This window comes from Rhincodon typus, chromosome 16 (genome assembly GCF_021869965.1).
Source record: "Rhincodon typus isolate 14 chromosome 16, sRhiTyp1.1, whole genome shotgun sequence".
In the NCBI taxonomy this organism is placed as follows: Eukaryota; Metazoa; Chordata; class Chondrichthyes; order Orectolobiformes; family Rhincodontidae; genus Rhincodon; species Rhincodon typus.
Genome location: NC_063347.1, coordinates 7,982,946 through 8,007,146, shown reverse-complemented (window position 1 = coordinate 8,007,146; position 24,201 = coordinate 7,982,946). Strand labels below are relative to the sequence as shown.

Below are 24,201 nucleotides of genomic sequence, written 5' to 3'. Positions count from 1 at the left end.
AAACGTCAGCCTTCCTGCTCCTCTGATGCTGCTTGGCCTGCTGTGTTCATGATACATGACAGTCAAGTTTACAACCATGGTGGATTTAGAGATCACTGCAGAAGAGATTTTTTTTAAGGTGAGAGTCCAAAATTTGCCCCTAGAAAACGTTGTGCATTTGACAGTGCTTTTGTTGTCTTTTCTGTCATTTTGGAATTTTTTTAAGTCAGCATTTCTTGCAGAAGGGTTATTGATATTTTAAACGTTGGTTGGGCTCAACGGAACAATTTAAAAGAAACTGGATGACTTTAATAAAAGTGAGGAATGGAGAAATGGTATTCCCCTGCCCCTGCAGTTGTGCAAAGTATTTCATCTATTTATGCTATCATCAACAATTTGTAGCCCATAATTTTGATTTAACCTGCAAAATCAACTTTTTAGCGCTGGAAATAGTGTTCTGTTGCACAAACAGGAAAAAAGAAAGTGAAATGCATGAAAGTGCTTTGTGGGAACCATCATAGGGTATTGTTGAACCATCATCTTCTGTCAAGATTATTTATGTTAGTTCTTGTACCTCCCTGTAATACCCACTGTTAGAAAATGTATAGGCTGTCTTCAGGCTACTGCACAGAAACAAAAGGACCTCCATTATGAGGACACCATTCAAGTTTAAAACACAACCAAGCATTATAATGCTTGCAAACAGTTCAACTAGCTGCATCACATGTTAGACCAGAGTACTGCAGCAAGGTTTGAAGTACAATTTGATGCTGACTGCACTCCCTGGTCCGTGTGCAGACTCTGGCAATTCTGCAAGTCTAGCAAAGGAACTGTTGAATAAAATCAAATAACTCATTCAAATTAGGGTGTATCTTTCTCATCTGAAAGGGAAAGCAGGTGGTTGCAACTGGTTTTGAGAAAAGCAAACCTTCATAGAAGGCATCCATTGAATTTTAATTCTAGTTTTTTGTGTAAACAAAACAGTACATTTTTTGTTTTAATTTTAGTTGCAACTTTCCAGGGGATAAACACAAATAAAACAGATTTGTAGTCTTATATTTCAAACCATGAAATCTGAGTCAAAATTTTCTGCCACAAATTCTTGTAGAGTCTCTTCAAAGAAAGATACATCTGTATTTGATGGACCTCATTTCAGTAAATCACACTACTTTTACTTCTGCCCAATTCAAACCACTCAAAATCTTCAATTTGTGCTGACCAGTAAGAATAATTTTCACCTATTAATTTGCTTCCCTTTTTATAAATTTGTTTTGTGTAATGTGAAAAAAAATCCATGTTTGTCAAATTTTATCTTGTTCTATGGTAGGAGGAGAGGAGTTGATTTTTGTAAAATTGGGGTACTTAATTAGAAATCAACCTCTTGATAAATTAATGTGGTTCATTAGTGATTGAGAAAATGAATGGTTTTTCTGCCATTTATGTTTGAGTGGTTATTACTTGGGCTGGATTACAATATAATCACAATTTTAGAGATAATCACTGTGAAAAAATACACAAAAACAGTTAAAGCAAATTAATATTAGATATTTGCATGTGGAACAAAAATATTTTTCTGCCAATTTGATTAAATCTGTTCCTGAAAATTATTTTTCTTCTTTTCACCCATTTGGTATGGCATTTTGAATATTTCAGCCACATGGCTTGTGCATTAGAAAATGATTTCTGAGTCCCGACCCAAAATGTCAACTTTCCTGCTCATCTGATGCTGTCTGGCCTGCTGTGTTCCTCCAGCTCCGCACTGTGTTATTTCTGAGTCTTGTTTAGTTTTATCTCCTAGACATCCTGAGATAAATAGGTCTGTTTGTTGCTTTAAGTCACAGCAGTGGTACATGATTTGGTTTCGCTATCTTGAATTTTTGTTTGATTTTGTAAATAATGCAGACTCATTCAGGGAGGATAACTCGAGGGTTGTGGCTTGTAACATCTACTTGACTGGGAAATGGTGGGTTTATTTTTAATCAATAATACAAAGTAAAATACTGTAGATGCTGAAAATCTGAGGATTTTTCTCTTGAGATGCTGCTTGAGCTGCTCTGACTTAGCCTGCTGTGTTCATCCAGCCCTGCACCTTGTTGTCTTTGCCAGACTGTGTTGTTTTTATTTGTTTATTTTTTGTGCCTGTAAGAAAGGTCTAATATTGATACACTCTATTTCTGCCATAGTAGGTAATTTTCTCTAATTATTTGGTACAATTTCCAGTGAGTGAGCATTGTTTAATTTACTTTGGCAGCAAATAGTTTGTCAAATATTGGAGCGCAAGCATGAAAAGTCTTTCTGTTGTCCAAAATACATATTTCACTGTAGTAAACCTAATTGTTAATTGTTGGTTGGTTACCTAGTTCCATTCTTGGTAATTCTTTTAGATGCATTTAGGTAGTAATTCTTTTAGTTTAAGCTTGCATAAAGGAATGTAGTTATTGGAAGATTTTAATGCTACATTTCTGTTGGTTGGGCAGTATAGTGAATGAAATTGCTTTGGAGTAAACTGCAATTATTATAAAGAAATGTTTAGTGGTGCTTTTACTCCAAACTTTTTTAACTAATCTTTTTCGATCCTTACCTCTGTGACTTGAAGAAAATAATTTCCAGGACAAGGAATTCCACTGCTGTTTTCAATATTGTCTCTGTGATAATCCAAATCTCTTGAGGTATTTGGTGAACAATTTATTGGTGACAGTTTCGACCGAGTTGTTAATAATATGGTCCACCGTTTAGAATTTGATACAGAAACAATTTCACTTAGATGACACAGTGATAGCAAATTGAGAAAGCAGAAACTGTAAATATCGCAATGAAAATGGGAGGGGCTGCATTTACAAACAAAATAATGGTATCATGGGCAGAGGACAGAAAAAGTGCTGGGAAATAGCACCAGACTTCAGCATTGCATGGAGCATTCCAATTGTCTCCCAATTCCTTCAATTCTGCCATCTTTTTCAGGTTCTCACATTTCTTCAGAGGAGATCCAGAGCAACTGGTTCGTGATTTATAAAGTCTCTGACTTATTGGTTAAAAGCAACAACTTAGAACAAGTGGTGGGAGAAACTAAACTAACATTCTTCACGTCTTTGTTATTTCACTGGAGGGAGATCCATACCCATCTGCTCTTTCAGCAGTTGAAAGGCTTTGGCCAGGTCCTTTACACCCACAAGCTTATCGTCTACCCATGAGCCGTGTAGTTATCAGGCTGATGGCCTCTGGCATTCACAACAGGTTAGAATTCCACAAACCAATCAGCAACATATTACTGGCCAAATCTCACTCTGTATGCAGATCCCAGTTCTCTGTATACATCATTCTCCATTGTTTGAACAAAGCAGCAATGTAAACAACTCGTGCATAACTTCTGGTAATGTGCTTTTTCAACAGTTCCTTTCTCAGGGCATTGCTACAAAACAGTTCTGTATAGAATTTGGTCACAATCAAAAATACTGAAAATAGAATGATACTGTGATTTACAAAATAGATTGTCAGCTGGTGCGGTTAGTGCTGAGACACCGAATGCATAAAGGATGGAACTGGACAGGTTTTTGGCTGGAACAGAGATCTCATTATATAGAAGGGAAGTGAATTTAAAGAATATTTAGCGTCAACCTGATTTCAACAGAAGAACTATGGTTGGTTCCTGTTGTGGGAAGGTTATTATTAAGCTGGAGAGGGTTCAGAAGAGATTTGCCAGAATATTGCCGGGAATAGAGGGTTTGGGTTATAAGCAAAGGCTGAATAGGCTGGGACTTTGTTCTCTGGAGGGTAGGAGGTTGAGCGGTGACCTTACAGAGGTTTATAAAATCATGAGTGGTATAGAGAAGGTGAATGATGAGTGTCTTTTCACTAGGATGGGGGATTTCAAACCTAGGGGATGTATATTATGGTGATAGGAGAGAGATTTAAAAAAGACACAAGGGGCAACTTTTTTACACAGAGTGGTTTGTCTGTGGAATGAACTTCCAGAGCAAGTGGTGGATGTGGGTACAATTACAATGTATAAGAGGTGTTTAGGTAAGTACATGAATAAGAAATGTTTGGAGGGCCAAACACATGCATGTGGGACTAGTTTAGTTTGGGATTATGGTTGGCATGGAAAAGTTGGATGGAAGAGTCTGTTTCTGTGCTGTATGACTCTGTAACTAGGAGCAAGCATAGGCAGTTCAGCCTTGAGCCTGCTTCGCAATTTAAGATGGTAATAGCTGATCTCCTGTCAGCCTCAACTCAAGTTTGCTACCCACTTTCTGTAATCCTTCAACCCATTACAATTTAAAATCTGTCTATCTCCTCCTTAAATTTACTCAATATTCCAGCATCTACTGCACTCTGGGCTAGTGAATTCCACACATTGACGACCCTTTTGAGAAAAGTAATTTCTCTCATCTATAAATTGAATCTTCTAACCCTTATCCTAAAACTATGACCTCTTGTTCCAGATTCCTTCTTTCTATATGTACTTTAGATACCTCAATTTGAACTCCTCCCATTCTTCTGAACTCCAGAGAATATAAGCCTGAACTGCTCAATCTCCTTCATAAGATAAACCCTGGAAATCAATCTAGTGAACTTCTCTGAGCTGACTCCAATACAACTGCATCTCTTCTTGAGTAAAGACCAAAATTGTACTCCAGGTGTAGTCTCACTAATGCCTTGTACAGTTGCAGCAACGCTTCCCTACTTTTATACTCTATTCCTTTCATAGTAAATGTCAAAATCTATTTGTCTGTCTTATTACCTGCAGTACCTGCGCAGAAGTTTTCTGCGATTGATTCAATTGCCTGAGAAGTTCAGAAAGAAATTTTTCAGAAGTTTTCCTCTATTGGCTCTAGCCTATTCTTTATGCCCCTCCCAGGCTATTACATGGCTACAAGAAAGTAGTGCCTAACTGTGATCTAGCCGCATTGTATTTGGGATAAACTTGATGGGCTGCGTGGTCTTTTTCTGGTTTTCATTGTGTATTCCTATTTCTCTGAGCTCCACTTTTAAGTAACTTAGTTCCGTTTCCTTTTAATAGTTATTTAGATTATCTTAATCATCTTAACCTGTCAGCATATTTGGCATATTAGTAAGTGACTCATGGGTTTAGAGTGCAGCTGCTTTCAAGTTCATTAATCGGATATGTGTTGCTGACATTAATTGTACATTTCAATTGACTTGTAACGGTAGAGGTTTGAGTATAGCAATTCAAAGTCAACCATCATTACTGTGTCTGCAATCTTGTTCAGAGCCAGTAGATGGCAGATTTCCTTCCTTAAAGAACATTGGTGAAACAGATTGGTTTCAAAGATAATCTAATAGTTTCATGGTCACCTTTACTAATAAAAATCTGGAATTAAAATGATCTGAATTTAAAGTTTCCATAATTCCCCAAATGATTTAGTTTAGGTTTCTGGACTACTAGTTTAGTACCAAAATCAATATGTCATGATAGCCCAAAGCCATCAAAGGATTGTTCCATCATGAATCCAACGTTTTTTTTGTTCTGAAGAAGGGTCATTGGTGCCAAAACATTACTTCTGCATTCACTCCAGATGCTGCCAGACCTCCTGAGTTTTTCCAGCAATTACATAGAATCATAGAATCCTAGAATCCCTACAGTGTGGAAACAGGCCCTTTGGCCCAACAAATCCGCACCGAACCTCATACCATCCCCCTACAACCCACCTAACCTACACCTCCCTGAACACTACGGGTAATTTAGCATGGCCAATCCACCTAACCTGCACATCTTTGGACTGCGGGAGGAAACCGGAGCACCTGGAGGAAACCCACGCAGACACGGAGAATGTGCAGACTCTACACAGACAGTCACCCGAGGCTGGAATCAGCACCCTGGTGCTGCTCCTGGCATGCCCTCCTGCACTTTTCATTGAACCAGGGTTGATTCCCTGTCTTGATGGTAATGGTTGAGTGGGGGACACAGTGGGCCATGGAGATGCAGATTGTGCTGGAGTACAATTCTGCTGTTGGTGATGGCTGCAGTGCCTCATGGATGCCCAGTCTTGAAGTCTGTCCTATTTAGTACGGTGATAGTGCCACAGAACACAAGGGAGGTTATTCTCAGTGTGAAGGTGGAATTTCATCTCTACAAGGACTGTGCGGTGGTCGCACTTACCGACACCGTCATGGACAGATGCAGCCGGCAGATAGGTAAGGATGAGGTCAAGTATGTTTTTCTGGCTTGTTGGTTCCCTCACCACCTGCTGCAGACCCAGGCTAGCAGCTATGTCCATTAGGATCCAACTAGTCGGTCTGTAGTACTGCTGTTGAGCCACTCTTGGTGGTGGACATTGAAATCCCTCAACCAGAGTGCATTTTGTGTCCTTGCCATCCTCAGTGCTTCCTGTAAATGGTGTTCAACGTGGAGGAGTATCGATTCATCAGCCGAGGGAAAACAGAACGTGGTAATCAGCAGATTTCCTTGCCCATGTTTTACCTGAAGCCATGAGACTTCATGGGGTCCGGAGTCAATGTTGAGGACTCCCAGGGCGACTTCCTCCCGAATGTATACCACTGTGCCACCACCTCTCCTGGGTCTGCCCTGCTGGTGTGACAGGATGTATCCAGTGATGGTGATGGTGGTGTCAGAGATATTGTCTGTAAGGTGCGATTCCATGAGTATAACTATGTCAGGCTGTTGCTTGACTAGTCTGTGAGACAGCTCTCCCAATTTTGGCACTCGCCCCCATCTGTCAGTAGTGTCCATGAAAGTAAGACTGACCCTGTAAGTTGCTGTCCAGTGGAGAAGTAACTGTAATTGCTGATGACCTTGAAGAAACCTGTGCTGAGATCTTGCTGCCTGCCTTTTAAAAACTTCTCTCAATGTGCAATTGATTTGTTGTTTCATGGGGATTGCCAGCATTGAATTACAATGATGATGTTGAGATGTTTAATGACCAATCATGTTTCAAAACAATTCAGGCAACAAATCCGGAAGAACAAGACTATTGTTGATTTAAGGGCAAAGAAATGATTAGGAAGCTGAAATATCATGAATGAACTCGATTTTTCATTTTTATAAATCTGGTTGAAAAAACAAGTAATTAATCTTAGTGGTCAAATTTAAAAATGTTTCACATGTTGTTCAGTACAAATTCATTGTTAAACAGTGATCATTACTCAAGATTGCCATTGAGTTTGGCTCAGCTTCTGAACAACATTGAGGTGGAAATGGCGGCGTTCTGACCAGTCATTTGATCTCCAGCTTGAGGCATCAAGGAAGTTGGAAGAGGTAGATATGGTGTCTGCAGACCAGTAAATGGTAGATGTTCAGTTCAGGCTTTATTTGTTAATGGACACTAATACTACAATGTCTTATGATCAAAGTCAAAGGGGTGCAAATAATGAACACAAACGGTTTGCCATTAAAAACATGGCAAATTACAGACCATTGAAATGTCAGATGAAAGAACACTTTTGGAAACCATATGTCGAAGTTTCTGGTTCGAAATATAAAATGAGTAGATCAAGTGGTTGCAACATTTCTGGTGGTACATTTTTGTAAACAGCAGAATTTCTAATTAACTTTTACTTTGACTGTTCAGTAGGAGCTCTTTAAGAATTAAGAATCTGTTTCCACATGAAGAATCTGTCTGCTGTGGATACCTGACCTGGTACAGTGACACAAGTTTTCCCATGAACATTTTCAATCCTGCTTTATCGGAGTTGCCTTGCACTACCCTTTTAGACAATAGCCTATTGTGAAAACAATAGTAGGGAACGCCCTTGTGATCTGAGCTAAATAGCTATGCTTTTTTAGTTTCTACGAAAGTAAACCAAGTTGACATTATTTGAGACAAAGTTTGGTTTGAATTACTTTGTTCCCATGTAACATGAAACATATGGAGCAGTGTTTATAATCAGCATTACTTTGTTCAATTGGGAACCATGGTATAAAGTGTGGTATTGTAGCACAACAATCACTTCAGTAGATAACACAGTGTGGAGCCGGAAGAGCACAGTGGGCCAGGCAGCATCAGAGGAGCAGGAAAGTTGACGTTTTGGATCGGGACCCCTCTTCAGACGGGTCCCGACCTGAAACGGCAACTTTCCTGCCCCTCTGATGTTGCCTGGCCCACTGTGCTCCTCCATCTCCACACTGTTATCTCTGACTCCAGCATCGGCAGTTCTTACGATCTCTGAATCACTTCAGTAGATTGTTTTAGCTATTTACAACAGGTTAATACTTTTGCTTCCTGTACTCCAGTCTAAGTCCCTCTGTCTGCTGTCTCTTGTCTTTTTTAATCTTCAAGCAGGAAATTGATTGATTTCTGATGTCTTATTATAATTTTTTAAAGCCTCTCCTTTGTGCAAAAGCTGGTTCTTCTCACAGATCAGCTGAGATTGAAAAATTTTACAACATAATAGTCAAAAGTGCCTTCTGAATACTAAAATAAACCACGTATTTTGTCCCTGGGAGAAGTACCTTCTGATGTGGCTTTAAAAAGAAACATTGATTTTAAAACAAATGAACTTTTGTTATTTTCATTCTGTGAAAACAAGGTCAAGAAGTTCAAAAATCTGGTTTAGGATTATGTTCAGAATTGGTCTTTCAATGTTTCTTTAATATATTGATGTTGAACAGTACAGAATGAATCCAGTGTGGAAAGTACTTGATTTAGGGAAAAGATGATCCAGATAAAATTTACATAGGAATTTCTTGGCATGCTGCTAACTGAAGCTTTAGTTTATGTAGTATAAACTAAAATTCTCAGTTTTTCACTCTTTCAGGCAGTGTATTAAGAAGAATAGACATACCATAGTCATAAGTGGAAAAAATGTGAACCCAAGCTTGCTTTAAAGATAATTCCTAATCAACCTGTTCAGAGATGTTATTGTACATTTCTGGAGCAGTTGGGACTTGAACCTAGGTGTTCATGGCTTGTTTTAAATAGTAAATTTTGTGCCTTTATTGTACCTAACAAGAAAACAAATTGAATGATCACCTGTAAGTTTATTTTTGTTTTTAGAAAGGAATCTTATAGATATAGTTTATAAAGTAATCACTTATAAGATGAGAAACAAAAACCGAAGTTGCTGGAAAAGCTCAGCAGGTCTGGCAGCATCTGTTAGAGAAATCAAAGTTAATGTTTCGGGTCTGGTGACCCTTCCTCAGAACACGAGCCGAAACGTTAACTTTGGTTTCTCTTCGCAGATGCTGCCAGATCTGCTGAGTTTTTCCAGCGACTTCTGTTTTTGTTTCTGGTTTACGACATCCGCAGTTCTTTGTTTTTACTTATAAGGTGAGCTTTGTTTAAAGAACATAGTTGGAGGCAAAACATGGTCATTGCCAACTTTTTGACTTGTTTCTACTTCATGCTTGTAAACAATAAACCAACATTAATTAATTATTCCCTGGTTGCCAGGAGATTTTACATGAAGGGTGCTGATCTGAGATCCTTGGAGGCTGTATTCCTCATGGTCCTTTTTGTAGACTATCCATCTTGCGATAGTTATGGAACAGCCTTTCGAGCTGTACAAAGCATGATGGAGGAAAAAAAAATCTCTATTTCTATCTTAAAATAGCCTTTAATTTTTAAAGTGACCTCCACATTATCCCACATGAAGGAACCTCTTGCCCACATACCACCTGTCAGGACCTCTCAAGATCATGTTTGAATCAAATTGCCTCTTACTCTCCTTGACCATCAGCCTAGCCTGTCAACCCTCATAACACAAACCTGTATGTTCCTGGTCCTCATCTAGTAAACCATACATGAGAGTTTTAAATTTGTGTTACATTGACTTGAAGTGTCAATGTTGAGCAAAATTTAAAGTTGACCTCAATGGATATTGAGATAAATAGCCTCTTGTTATTTATGAGTTGTTTAGTGACTAATCATCATTGTGAAACATTTATATTACAACTTGTTGGATATTCAGAAATATTGTCATAATGTTTACTCAAACTTCAGATACTCTTATGTTTGACCATTCAAGGGTATAAAGTGGTTTCTGGTTTCCATCAATGTGTAAGTGACATTAGTAGAGTTTAATGATGGCTATTTCATATACCTTAGTGGTAATTTTCATATAAACATAACATCATGTGCCGTAAATTCATGGAATGGCTTTACATAGTAATTATTTGTGATAGATTGCAAGTAGATGTTGTGGCCATATTTGAAAGGTGATAAACTAAATGAAAGAAAATCAAGAGATAGTAGGAACTGCAGATGCTGGAGAATCTGAGATAACAAGGTGTAGAGCTGGATGAACACAGCAGGCCAAGCAGCATTAGAGGGATTTTCTGAATCAGAGATTTTCTGAAGAAGGGTCTAGGCCCGAAACGTCAGCCTTCCTGCTCCTCTGATGCTGCTTGGCCTGCTGTGTTCATCCAGCTGTACACCTTGTTATCTATGAAAGAAAATCAAGACCAATTAGTCTACATTATTGGTTTGTTTGACCAAATTTGTGCAAGAATAATTGAGTTAATGTTTTAGCAAACTAATAGCAGTCGAGTCCAGGAAATCTCACTGAATAGTGTTTAACTTGTTTGAATAGCACTCATTAGAAACAGAACAAGTTGAGTAGGTTGGTTGAAGGCAGGCCGTGTCCTTTGTAAGGATCTTCGAAAGGTAGCTTGAAAATAATAGAATTGTTCTAAAAAGTACAAATTACCGGGGGTAGGAATAGTTGAGTGATTTGTGGGGAATAGGAGAATGTGTGCAGGCCAGTTGACCAAGCAGAGGAAAGTGGAATCTGTAATGAGTGGATGCATTAAGATGCTTTGTGCTTCCAACAGAAGAACATTGTTTAGTTCACAAGCTGTAGTCACTAATCTTTTGTTGTTGTATTCCGTTCTGTCCATACACTATGCATCAATTTTTAGGCCACCATCTTATTTGGAGCAACTATTTCCAGCTTCCATCATTTTAAAACTTTGCTATATCTCTACAGAGCAACTTTTCTTATTATCTTGTGTGTTTAAACTCTTCCAGAGACTGTTGAGTACAGTTGATACAAGGATTATGCAGAATGGTCCTGAGAGGTTTGTTTTAATCTAGAGAAGCCACTTTGTTTTGAAGTGCAGGATTTCTTTTGTGGTTATCATGACAATTTTCAGAAGGTGAAGTTTCAAAACAAAAATTGATGCCCTACAGAGCTGTGCTGATAATAAGGGAAGGGATCATTTAAAAAAGGTACGGGTGGCACGGTGGCTCAGCGGTTAGCACTGCTGCCTCACAGTACCAGGGACTCTGGTTTGATTCCACCCTTGGGCGACTGTCTGTGTGGAGTTTGCACGTTCTCCCTCTGTCTGCGTGGGTTCCTGCTGGGTGCTCTGGTTTCCTCCCACAGTCCAAGGATGTACAAGTTAGGTGGATTGGCCATGCTAAATTACCCATACTGTTCAGGAATAACTCTTCTTCCACGGCCGCTGCCTCTGCCTCTGTGCCTATTTCTTTGACGGAGAGTCCAACCTGCCCTCTACAGACCCCTTTTCCTGCCTCCAACCAACCTCCTCCTCCCGGACACCACCCCATGGCCTCCTACCCTCCCTCAACCTCTTCATATCCAATTGCTGTTGTGACATCGATCGCCTCAATCTCTCTATCCACCTCACTCACTCCAACCTCTTCCCCCATGGAACGCACAGCCCTCCATTCCCTCCACTCCAACTCTAACCTCACTAACAAACAAACCCACAGATAAGCAGGGGGTGGGGAGGGCACGTTCGTGGTATGGCACACTGACCTTTACATCGCTGAGGCCAGGTGCCAACTCTCTGACACCACCTCCTACCGCCCCCTCGATTTATGACCCCACCCCTGATCACCAAACCATCATCTCTCAGACCGTTCGTGACCTCCCACCCAGCCTCCAATCTCATTGTTCCCCAACCCTGCACCGCCCATTTCTATCTCCTTTCCCTTTCCCAAAATCCACAAACCTGACTGCCCTGGCCAGCCCATTGTCTCTGCCTGCTCCTGCCCAACTAAACTCTTTTTTTTTTTTCTGTTTAACCTGACCCTGTCTTTTACCCCCGTTGGTCCAGCAACTCCCCACCCACGTCCAGGACACCAACCACGCCCTCCACCTCCTCCTAGACTTCCAATTCCCTGGCTCCCAATACCTCATCTTGAATGTGGACCTCCAATCCCTATACACTTGTATCCCCCACGCAGATGGCCTAAAAGCCCTCTGCATCTTCCTCTCCTGCAGGCCCAACTAATCCCCCTCCACCAACACACTCATCTGCTTAACAGAACTTGTCCTTACCCTGAACAACTTTTCCATTAACTTCTCCCACTTCCTACCGCCTAAGGGGTGGCTATGGGCACCCAGATGGGCCCAAGCTATACCTGCCTCTTCGTAGGATATGTGGTACAGTCCTTTTTCCGCTGGTACACTGGCAGTATCCCCCACCTCTTCCTCCGCTACATTGATGACTGTATCGGTGCTGCCTCGTGCTCCCACGAGGAGCTTGAACAGTTCACCAACTTTACTAACACCTGTCACCCCAACCTTAAATTCACCTGGATCATCTCCTACACCTACCTCCCCTTCCTGGACCTCTCTGTCTCCATCTCTGGTAACTGCCTCAACACCAACATTTATTTCAAGCCCACTGACTCCCATAGTTTCATGGATTACACCTCCTCTCGCCCACCCTCCTGCAAGAATGCGATCCCCTACTCTCAATTTCTCTGCCTGCACCACATCTGCTCCCAAAATGGAGTGTTCTATTCCTGGGCATCCCAGATGTCTTTCTATTTCAAGGACCGCAACTTCCCCCCCGACTCCGGTGATCAAAAATGCCCTCAACTGCATCTGTTGCATTTACCGCACTTCTGCCCTGAAACCCCACCCCACCCCAACAAAAATAAAGACAGATCCCCCTGGTCCTCCACTTACCACCACTCCAACTTCCGCATCCAGCATATCAATCTCCGCCACTTCTGCCACCTATAATCCGATCCTACGACCAAAGAGATATTTCCCTTCCCACCCCTATCTGTCTTTCATAGGGTCTGCTCATTCTACGACTTCCTTGTCTGCTCCACACTCCCCACTAACCACACCACACCCAGCACCTTTCCCTGCAACCGCAGGAGGTGCTAAACCTGCCCCCACACCTTGCCTCTCACTTCCATTCAAAGCACAGAACAACCCTTCCACATCAGACAGGGGCCCACCTTTACATCTGCCAACTTGGTCTACTGTATCCGTTGCTCCCGATGTGGCCTCCTCTACATCGGTGAGACGAAGCGTAGGCTCGGAGACTGTTTTGTAGACCATCTACGCTCTGCATGCGACAAATGACAACAACTTATGGTCGCCAACCAAATTTCACTCCCCCCTCCCACTCCCTGGGAGTGTCCATCCTGGGCCTCCTCCAGTGCCACAATGATACCACCCACAAATCTCCCCACCGCCTCAGCCTCATCCTATATTCAACCCTCCCTCTCATCCCCACTTCCTTGACCTGACACAACCTGTCTATCTTCTCTTCCACCTATCCGCTCCACCCGTTCCACTGACCAATCACCACAACTCCCTACCTGCATTCACCTATCACCATCCTAACTACCTTCCCCAGCCCCACCTGTCCCCTTTCTGTTGATTTACCAGCTCCCTTCCTCCTCCCCATTTCTGAAGAAGGGTCCTGACCCGAAATGTCAACTGTCCTGCTTCTCTGATGCTGCCTGGGCTGCTGTGTTCTTCCAGCTCCACACTGAATTGTCTCTGACTCCAGCGTCTGCAGTTCCTGCTATCTCCCAGTGTTCAGGAATGTCTAAGTTAGGTGCATTAGCCATAGGGAATGCAGGGTTATAGGGATAGAGTAGGGGGATGTGTCTGGATGAGATGCTCTTCAGAGAGTCACTGTGGATTTGTTAGGCCGAATGTCCTGTTTCCACACTGAGGGTTCTTGTTTAGTAAATGGTTACAAGAAGAATGATTCCAGTCGTCATGATAACTTCCTGCTGTAGAAAATTCTTGAGCTTCCAGTCCAACAGATGTAATTGAAACTTGTCTTTATTAATAGACAATGAGCTTCATTGACTGTTTGTTAAGCTTGTTTCTGCTTTCCAAGGTATTTTTGTTTTTAGTTTGCTAATGCTTCAATATGCTCTTCGCCAGCAACTTTTTGTTGTTGCACTCCCAGCATTCCAGAATTGTTAAAGTAGGGGTTGCAAAATTTGCAAGTTTCTCTTTCCTTGTTCATGTTGGTAAGCTGGTTTTTTTTCAGGGGAAGTTGGGTTTTGATATAACTTGTGCAATGCAACATTGCCACCAAGCTCAGAGGTAGTAGGAACTGCCGATTCTGGAGAATCTGAGATAACAAGGTGTCGAGCTGGATGAATACAGCAGGCCAGGCAGCATCAGAGGAGCAGGAAAGCTGACGTTTTGGGTCTGGACCCTTCTTCAGAAATGGGGGAGGGGAAGGGGACTCTGAAATAAATAGGGAGAGGGGGTGAGGCGGTGATAGGAGGTGGATAGAGGAGCAAATAGGTGGAGAGAAGATGGACAGGTCAAGGAGGCGGGGATGGAGCCAGTAAAGGTGACTATAGGTAAAGAGTTGGGATGGGGGTTGGTCAGTGAATCCCCACCCCCATTTCCTACCTACTAGCTTCATCCCCGCCTCTTGACCTGTCCGCCTTCCCTCCCACCCATCTGCTCCTCAGTCCACCTTCCATCATCGCCTCCCCCTATCTCTATTTATTTAGATACTTGGGAAACTTGATTGGCATGGACGAGTTGGACTGAAGGATCTGTTTCCATGCTGTAAGATTCCATGACTCTAAATCTGATTCTTTCAAATTTATTTAGTGAATGAAAAGGGGTTTGAAAAGAAAGTAGAGAGAACTTGCTATTCCTGTCTAAGGCATTGGTGAAGTTGTATCGAAAGTAGTGTGCGCAGTATTTCTCCTTAAATGAAGAGATGAAATTGGATGGAAGTCAGTTCAGAGGTAGTTCACCAGGTTGATTTCCTGGATGGAAGGGGTTGTCAAGTGCAGAAAGAGCAGGTTGGATCAGTACTTGAAGTTTAGACGAGTGTTGATCTTGAAATATCTGACGTTCTGAGATAGGTGCTGAGAGGATGTTGCCTTTTATGTTGGTTTCTGGATCGGAGTGTTTGTGGTGAATAGTTTCTGCAGCATTATTAATGAGGGTAAAATGGTTGAATCTTTATTTTGGTATTTCTAATACGACTGTGTCAATTAGTTCTCATGTAGTGTAATATAGAGTCTTTTAATCTTTTTGCGTGCACACTATTTTTGTTCTTGCATTAAAAATGCACTGTTCGCCTCTTGAAGATATGTTCATTGACTGGCAGGTAATTAAATTGCAAATATAACACTTGACTATCAAGACAGATTTCACTCTGCAATTGAAAATGTCCAGTATACCATCAGCTGAGATCATACAAGAATACACCTGTAAAATTGCAGCAAAATATTACCACACTTGTTACTTATGTGCTAGATTTTGGACAGGATTCCTGTGCTGCCATTCAAAATTTATCATCTTCAATACTTATTGTCAGGACATGGCACTTTATCCATTTAGCTCCTTGCTGATCCTTCGGTGTCCTGACAACTCGGTGGCTTGCCAGTCCATTTTAAAGGGAAATCCAGAATCAAACACATTACAGTGGAACTGGAATTTCTCAAGTCTAATTATGTATGCATAGCAGGTTTCCTTTGCTAACAGTTATTCCTAATTTCCAGCTGCTTAATGATCACTTTCACAGATTTCTATTTGAACTGAATTCAAATTCACAAACAAACATGGTGAGATGGTAACTAGTGTTTTCTGGTTAGTAGTTTAGAAATGTAACTGCAAAACTAATGTACCTATAATCTAAATGAGCGTTATGTTAGTAGTGACAGCATTCATCTTGATGAGCAAGAACAAGTACACCAGAAGATGGGAGTGGGGTGGGGGGGTTGGGCGGGGCAGGTTGGTGGCGGTGTGATGGCAGTGGAAAACCAAGCTTTGTGGATGTTAGTATCGTGGTAAATCAAGACTTTTTACTGTGTTTGTACATTGTGAACTCAGTGCCAGTATCTGATTTAGGTTGATGTATATTTCCTTGAGCAGCAATCATATTTAGCTTAAAAATTATGGAGTATTTGGAACAGGAGGAGAGGATGTGGAGGTGGTTTTACAGATAACATTAAATGCTATTGGGAAGGAAACTGTTCTTGCACAGTTTTTGCATTTCAAGATAATGACTGAATATTTATTGAGAGACTTTTTTTTGTGAATTTTGTTGAATGCAAGTGGAAATGACTGGAAGACACATATCAGGGCTTTCCTTTCTTCCATATCACCAGTGGCAAAAGCAACCTGATGTCACAGGAGATGTGAAGTGATCTGAACTAATGGTTTCCCCTAGCTGAGGGTAGGTTTTACTCTTGGCATATTTGGAAGCATGTAAGCTAAAAAGTATTGAAAAGCATTCAATGTCAGTGTTTCCAGTAATGTATTTGAATAAAGAGAACAGGAATTCATTTTTAAACAAGAGTAGTCTTCGTGCTGTGAAGGATATCTGAATCTGTGTCTTGCCATTAAATACTGATAAGTCCATGTAAAAGACTAAAGGTCTTCTAGATTTTACTGGACGAGGTATAAAATTTGTATGCAAAGTGTTGGCCTGCGAGCATTCAGAATCAAATTAAGGCTTTCAAGAAGGTATAATTAAGAAATACAAGTATGATGAAATGTTGAAATTTTAGGCATCCAGTGAAAGGTTATTGAAATAAAAACTTAATCTATCCTTGTGTCTGAATCTTTTGTAGTGTTTCACAAATTTTGTATTTTAATTACAAATGTTCAGCATGTGCAGTTTGAAAACCTGGGGCTTTTCGTTACAGTATTGTTGAATATGGGACCAATTTGGTGGTTCCAGAAGCTTTTAAAATTGAAATATGAAACCCTTGTTAGACACAGCCAAACTAAATGTGCGTATACTGGCTTTAATACTAATAATCCCCTCTTTAAATAGAGCGGAAGGAGTGACGTGCAGCTTGATGTTTGATTGACAACTGGTAATGAATCCTTTGGGATACTTTGTAGTCTATTTGCTCTTCATGTTCATCTCCATGTCAGCATTACGTTTTAGCTCTTCTGGGAGATGACAAAAGCTTTGCTTGCCTTTACGAATTCTGGTATTTACAGAGTCTGAAGTCACATGGCACCATGTTATAGTCCGACAGGTTTATTTGAAATCACAAGCTTTGAGAGCATAGCCCCTTTGTCAGGTGAAGTGAGAAAGAAGCACACAGAATATATGGGCAGAGAAATCAAAAGACCATACAAATGGTGACTGGAATGCCGAATAATAAGTTCCTGTAGGTGATCCAGGGTGTCAGATGGTGTGAGTAAAGTGTCAACAGCTGAATAACAGGTGAATGGATGACATATAATCCGATTGAATGAGGCAGGGAGTTAATTACAAAAAAGTAAAAATGAGGTGGTGCTGGAGACAAACAAAATGACTGGAACAACATGATAGATATGAGTCGCATGCAAAGGGCCTAACCTAAGTCACCAAACTGTACAGATTACTTAAGTTAGATAGATCGTAACAATTTATCCAGGTGATGATGACAAAACTGGAAGATTTTACAGATACAGAACAGTGTGGTGGGGGTCACATGTAATGCGGCATGAACCCAAGATCACAGTTGAGACCATCTTCATGGGTATGGAGCTTGACTATCAGTTTCTGCTTATCGATTCTGCGTTGCTATGTATCTCGAAGGCTGCCTTGGAGGACGCTTACCCGAAGATTAGAGACTGAATATTCTTGATGGCTGAAGTGTTCCCTGACATTTGCTGTTCACAATGTGGTCTCCTCTATATTGGGGATATGAAGCCTAGACTGGGTGACCACTTTCCAGAACACCAACGTTCTGCCTGCAAAAATGACCCTAACCTTCCAATTGCCTGCCACTTCAACACACCACCCTGTTCCCTGGCTAATTTCTCTGCCTCAGGTTTGCTACAGTGCTCCAGCGAAGTTCAGCGTAAGCTGGAAGAACAACACCTCATTTTCTGCTTGGGGACCCTGCAGTCTTCTGGACTTGATTTTGGAGTTCAATAACTTTAGGGTTTGAACTCTGCCCTAGCCCCAACCCCAAACACCAGGCCTTGTTATCACATAGTCTGCTGTTAGACACAATCTATGGTTAGCCACTAAAAGTCTTAATTAATGGCTGTTCACTGTCCTAATCAGATTGTTATCCACTCCTTTGTCTATCCAACTGTTCTTTGGGGGATGGGTCTGGGTGGGATGATCTGTGTGTTGGTGTGGGCTTGTTGGGCCGAAGGGCCTGTTTCCGCTCTGTAGGGGTTCTATGATTCTCTCTCTTTTGGGTTCTCTCCTCACCTATTGTTCACTCCTTACCTCCTCTCCCCACTCAATCTTCTGCATAAAACTGACATTTTCCTAGCTACCATCAGTTCTGGGGAAGGGTCACTGGACGCAAAGTGTTAACTCTGATTTCTCTTCACAGATGCTGCCAGATCTGCTGAGCTTTTCCAGCAATATCTGTTTTTGTTTCTGATTTACAGCATCTACAGTTTGTTTTTTTTAAACATGTAAAAATATATTTGTTCCCTTAAGTATATATTTATAATAATTACTATTTGGAAAATAATGGCCTTGCAGTTACTGTCCTTGAAGTAGAACATTTGAGGAGATAAATATTTGGTTCAACAACAGAAATTGCTGGAGAAACTCACCACGTCTGGCAGCACCTAGTAAGCTTCAGGAGGAGGGTCTCTGGGCCCAAAATGTTAACTCTGCCTTCTCTCCATAGATGCTGCCAGACCCACTGAGTTTCTGTAGCAATTTCTGTATTGTTGAAGATTTCCAGCATCTGTGTTCTTTGTTTTATTATGAATATTTGGCTGTCTCCTCTTCAAGCCCTCCTATCAATATGCACATTGCACAAGATAGTGATCATGTGTAAGCCTTCTTTCAGCACAAATTGAACAATAGAATTTGAACATTATTGCTATATTGATGCCTTTGAATCTCCTGTTTCAGCATTGGTATATTGTCCTTGACATGAAGCGAACACTTTCAAATTCTGATATCAAACTATGGTTTCTCTCTATATGCTTTTGGACTTGAGCAATTAAGCATTGGCCATTTGGTTTTGTCTGTATGAACCCAGAGCTTTAAGAGTATTTAAATCTTCCATGTAGTCTGTGAGCTATTTACGATAATAGTCTGTAGCCTCCAGTGCTTACTGATCTGCTACATTGCCCAACTCTAAGGTGCAGTAACATGTACACGAGTATTGCACATTGTTAATAGCTTATCTTGTTGTGTAACTTCTACAGGAATGCTAAAACTATTTAAAGAAAATTGATTTGTTTTTTTTTTCCTTACAGAACCAATTATTAACAGATTAAACAGAAGGGTTTCAGGTAAGCCTTTTCTTGCACATTTTTAAACTTTTTTCACACCAGATTGGATTTGCATTACAGAGATTTTGGATTAAGCCTAATTTATCTAATTTGAATTTATTCCTGAAGAGAATTCATGTCATAATATGAGCATTATAATTGAATTTATAAATGATGGCAGAATTACTGAAGAACAAGAGTAATTTGGAGGAGAGCATAAAGAAAATTTAGTAGTTGGCTGTAGCTGAATTTTTATCTCCTATCGCTTTTACACGTTTATGGAGAAAAGTTGTATTCTGACCATAGTATGATTTATTAACTTGCTCTTAAAATTCAGCAAGTATGCAATTACATCTGCATTTTTGAAGTACTTGATGTGCTAATATTTAATCCTATGTTTATTGAGATATTTGTTGTTTGCTTTCGTGTAGATACAGGCCTTTTCTGTCAAATTTTTTTGTCAAATCTCCTGAAATTTGGGACGCATCATTGAGTTAGTGTGTTAGAATTTTCTCCTCCAGTTAGTTATTGAGTTGTCCATCACCCTTCACTGCTGGAAATGGCAGATCTACAAGAGCTTTAGTCTGATCTGTTGATTGAAATTACTTAGTTCTGTCTGTAGTATGCTGCTTCCACTCTTTAGCATGCTTATAGTCCTCTATTGTAACTTCAGTAGGTTGGCACTTTTTTGGTATGCCTGGTGCAGCTCCTGGCATGCTGCCCTTCTCATTGGATCAGGTTTGATCACTATGGTAATGGTGCAGTAAAGGATATACCAGATCATGAGGGGCAATAGCTTCTCAACGACACAATTTTGAGCTTGTACGTCAGTCTCATTTTGCCAGTTGATACTGCTAAGCAACAAGATTGAGGATGTCCTCGGAGTGATGACAAGCATTCTGTCTCCGCGAGAGCTGTCGGTGCTCATTTCTATCAATACTGCCATAGACAGATGTGCCTGTAATAAGTAGGTTAGTGAGGATGAGATCAAGTTTTTTTTTTTTTTGACATTTCTTGTTCATTCTTTCACCACTTGCTGCAGATCCAATCTGGAAGATCACTCTCCAAGACTTGGCCAGCTGTTCAGCAGTGTTGTTATTAAGCCACAGTGACAATGGGCATTGAAGTCCCCCATCTGGAATACACACTACACCCTTGCCACTCTTATTTTCCAAGCAATGTTTAATGTAGAGAAGCACAGATTCATCAGATGAAGGATTGCACAAGGTGATAATCCCTGGAAACCTCCTTTTCTGATGCCATGAAACTTCATGAGGTCTGAGTCAATGTTGAAATACCCCAGAGCCATTCCATTCGGACTATTTAACTCCGGTATCATCTCTGGTAATAAATTGTTTTAAATGGCAGAACAGGTTCGAGGGGCTGAATTGTCTCTGCTGCTCTTAGTTCTTAGCTCTGCCTTAGCCATTTTCTGAGACAGTGTTCCAATGTCTCACAATCATGAGAGAATTTTTTTCCCTCATTTTTGCCCCTAACACTGAAACAGCACCTGCTAAATCTGGAGTGGCCTGCAAGAGGAAACTTTCTATCTTCATATTGTCAAGGTGGATTTTATATGATTTTTTTCAAAACTGCAGAGAGTCTAATCAAGCCAAACTTTCCTCATAAGACAGACCAGTCATTTGAGATATCATTCTAGTAAGACCGCCTCTGAACCACTTCCAATCCATTTGCATCCTTCTTTAAATAAGGATACCAAACTAAAATAATATTTGCGATGTGGCCTCACCAATGCCCTGTAAAACTGAAGCCTTTACTTGTATGTTCAGTTCTTTTTGAGTAAAGGTCAGCATTTCATTAGTTATCTTAATTTTAATTGCTTACAGTGCAGGTCAATGATTTAATATAGTTTGGTATTTGTTGGTCAGCCCAGAAATGGTGGGCCAAAGGCCTTTTGCTATGCTGTATGACTCTATAGCTCTACTCTCGAACTGACCTTTTGTGACTCATGCACTATCATGCCGCAATTCCTCTGCACCTTGGAATTCTGCAGTTGTTTTCTGTTTAATAAGCCTACCTGCCAAAGTGAACAACTTTACATTTTTTCACATGGTGCTCCATCTGTTATATTTTTGACACTCACTAAACGTATCAGCCTGCATTCTTCTTGTGTCCTCTTCAGAATATACTTTCCTACCTTCTTTGTATCACCTGCTAATTTACCATCTATACTTTTGCTTGCCTTATGTAAACCAAAGATATAAATTCTTTACAGTTGAGGCCACAACACAGACCACAGTGGGGCTCCATTTATTACAATCCTACCAATCAGAAAAAGATCCATTTATGCATGTTCTTTTTACCCTGCTAGCCAGTCAATCTTCTATCCTATTAATATGTTACCTCTACACAGAGCTCCTATTGTGACACAATAACCTTTAATGAACAAAGAACAGTACAGCACAGGAACAGGCCCACCATGCCTGCACCGACACATCCCTTTCTAAACTAAAATTCTTTGGCTTCTATGCGGTCCATATCCCCCTCTTCCCTGCTTGTTCATGTATCTGTCAAGATGCCTTTTAAAGTTTGCTGTTGTACTTGCTTCTACCACAACCTCTGGCAACTCGTTCAAGGCACTTGTCACCATCTGTGTTTTACAAAAAAAAACTGCCTCTCACATCTCCTTTAAACTTTATCTCTTTTTACTGTTAACCAACGCCCCCTAGTAATTGACATTTCTACTGTGGGCGAAAGACTCTGACTGTCCATGCCCCTCATGATTTTGCAAATTGCTATCAGGTTGCCTCTCAGCCGCCAATGTTCAAGTGAAAACAAACCAAGTTTGTCCAATCTCTCTCATCACTAAAACCCTTCAAACCAAGCAACATCCTGTTAAACTTTTTCTGTGTCCTTTCCAAACACTGGTTGTGTGGTGACCAGAACTATGTGCAATATCCCAAATGTGGCCTAACTAAAGTTGTATATGGCTGCAAGATGACTTGCCAGTTTTTATATGCTGTGCCCTGACTGATGAAGGCAAGTGTGCCATATGCCTTCTTGATCATCTTATCCTTTGTGTTACCACTTTCAGGGAACAATGGACCTGTATGCCTTGATCCCTCTGTATGTTAATGCTACTAAGGGTTCTGCCATTTACTGTAAATTTCCCAGTTGCATAAGACCTTTCAAACTGCATCATCTTGCATTTGTCCAGATTAAATTCCATCTGTCATTTCTGTGCTCAAGTCTCCAACCTATTTATATCCTGCTGTGTCCTTTGGCAATCATTCTGATATCTGTAGCTCTCTCAATCTTTGTATCATCTGCAAACTTACGAATCAGACTTCCTGCATTCTCTTCCAAATCATTTATGTGTATTACAAACAACAGAAGTCCCATCACTGATCCCTGCGGAACAGCACTGGTTGCAGATCTCCAGTCAGGAAAATACTGTTTCACTGCTACTTTTTGTCTTCTATGACCAAGCCAGGTCTGTATCCATCTTATCAGCTCACAGCGGATCCCATGTGACTTCACTGTCTGTATCAGGCTGCCATGAAGGAGCTTGTCAAAGGTCCTGCTAAAGTCCATGTAGACAGCATCCACCACCCCTGCCCTCAATCATCTTTGTCACTTTCTCAAAAAATCCAATCCAGTTTTGTGAGTTACGATCTGCCCCATACACTGCCATACTACCTATTGCTAATAAGCCCATCTTTTTCCAAATGTGATTAAATCCTGTCCCTAAGAATCTTCTCCAATAACGTCCTGACCGATAGTAGTATCTTGTCGAATGCCTTTGGAAAATCCAACTGCAGGCTTTCTTTTTTCCATAGCCCATGTTATTCCTTCGAATAATCTAATTAATTAGTTAAACATGATTTTCCTTTCACAAAACCATGCTGACTCTTCTAGATTATTGTGAGTTTTCAAGATTCTTAATAATTGATTTTGGCACCTCATCGAGAATAGCCATGGCAATGATCATAGCAAAATTCTGTGGATGCTGGAAATCTGAAATAAAAACAGGAAGTGCTGGAGAGACTCAGCACCTCTGGCAGCATCTTCAGAGAGATTAACATTTTCAATTCAGTATGACCCATCGGAACTGAAGAAGGGTCACACTGGGCTCTGAACATTAACTCTGCTTTTCTCTCCACAGATGCTGTCTTATCTTCTGAGTTTCTCCACTTCCTGGTTTTAGTTCAGATGTCATGTAAACTGGCCTATTGATTCTTCATTTCTGCCACCCTGCTTTCTTGAATGGAGGATTTATGTTTGTTGCTTTCAAATTTGATTAAATCTGTCCAGAATATCGCAATATTTATCATCAACGCATCTACTACCACAATAGCGACCTCTTTTAAGACGTTAGGATGAATTTCATCAGGACCTGGGGATTTGTCAGCCCACAGTTCCACCAATTTGCTCATTACAACTTCCCCAGTGTTTGTAATTTCACCAAGTTCTCAAATCCTATCACCTCCTGATTTACATGTTTTACTGGGATGCTTTTTTATCCTGTACAGTGAAAGCAGAAATGTTAGTCTGGATCTGCAGATTACTAGTCCAATAACATAACCAGCAAGGAGAATATTAACATTGTAACAAGTACGAGTTGCTCATTCCTCAGAACTGTCATGCACCTCCTGAATAACTGAGTGTTCAGCCTAATTTCTTAAAGATTTGTTTTTGCTAGCCATGTTGGCCTTCATTGCCCGCCCCCAGTTTCCTCTGAGAAGGAAGTAGTGGATCTTTTTCTTGAATCGTTGCAGTTTGCTGCTGGTGTCCTGACAATGCTGATAGGTAAAAAGTACACTATTTTAACTCAGGCCATGAAGAAGTAGCAATGTATGTCCGGATCTTAACAGATGGCCGCTGCAT

At 40.7% G+C, this 24,201-nt stretch overlaps 1 protein-coding gene across 1 annotated transcript in view; it reads left to right on the top strand.

Annotated features, from left to right (window-relative positions):
* Window positions 1-24,201, top strand: part of prkar2aa (protein kinase, cAMP-dependent, regulatory, type II, alpha A) — a 209,071-nt gene that overhangs the window by 57,586 nt on the left and 127,284 nt on the right. Inside the window, exon 2 of the mRNA XM_048606153.1 lies at window positions 19,339-19,374. Coding sequence (XP_048462110.1) covers window positions 19,339-19,374 — 36 coding nt within the window. The remainder of the gene's footprint in view (window positions 1-19,338; window positions 19,375-24,201) is intronic.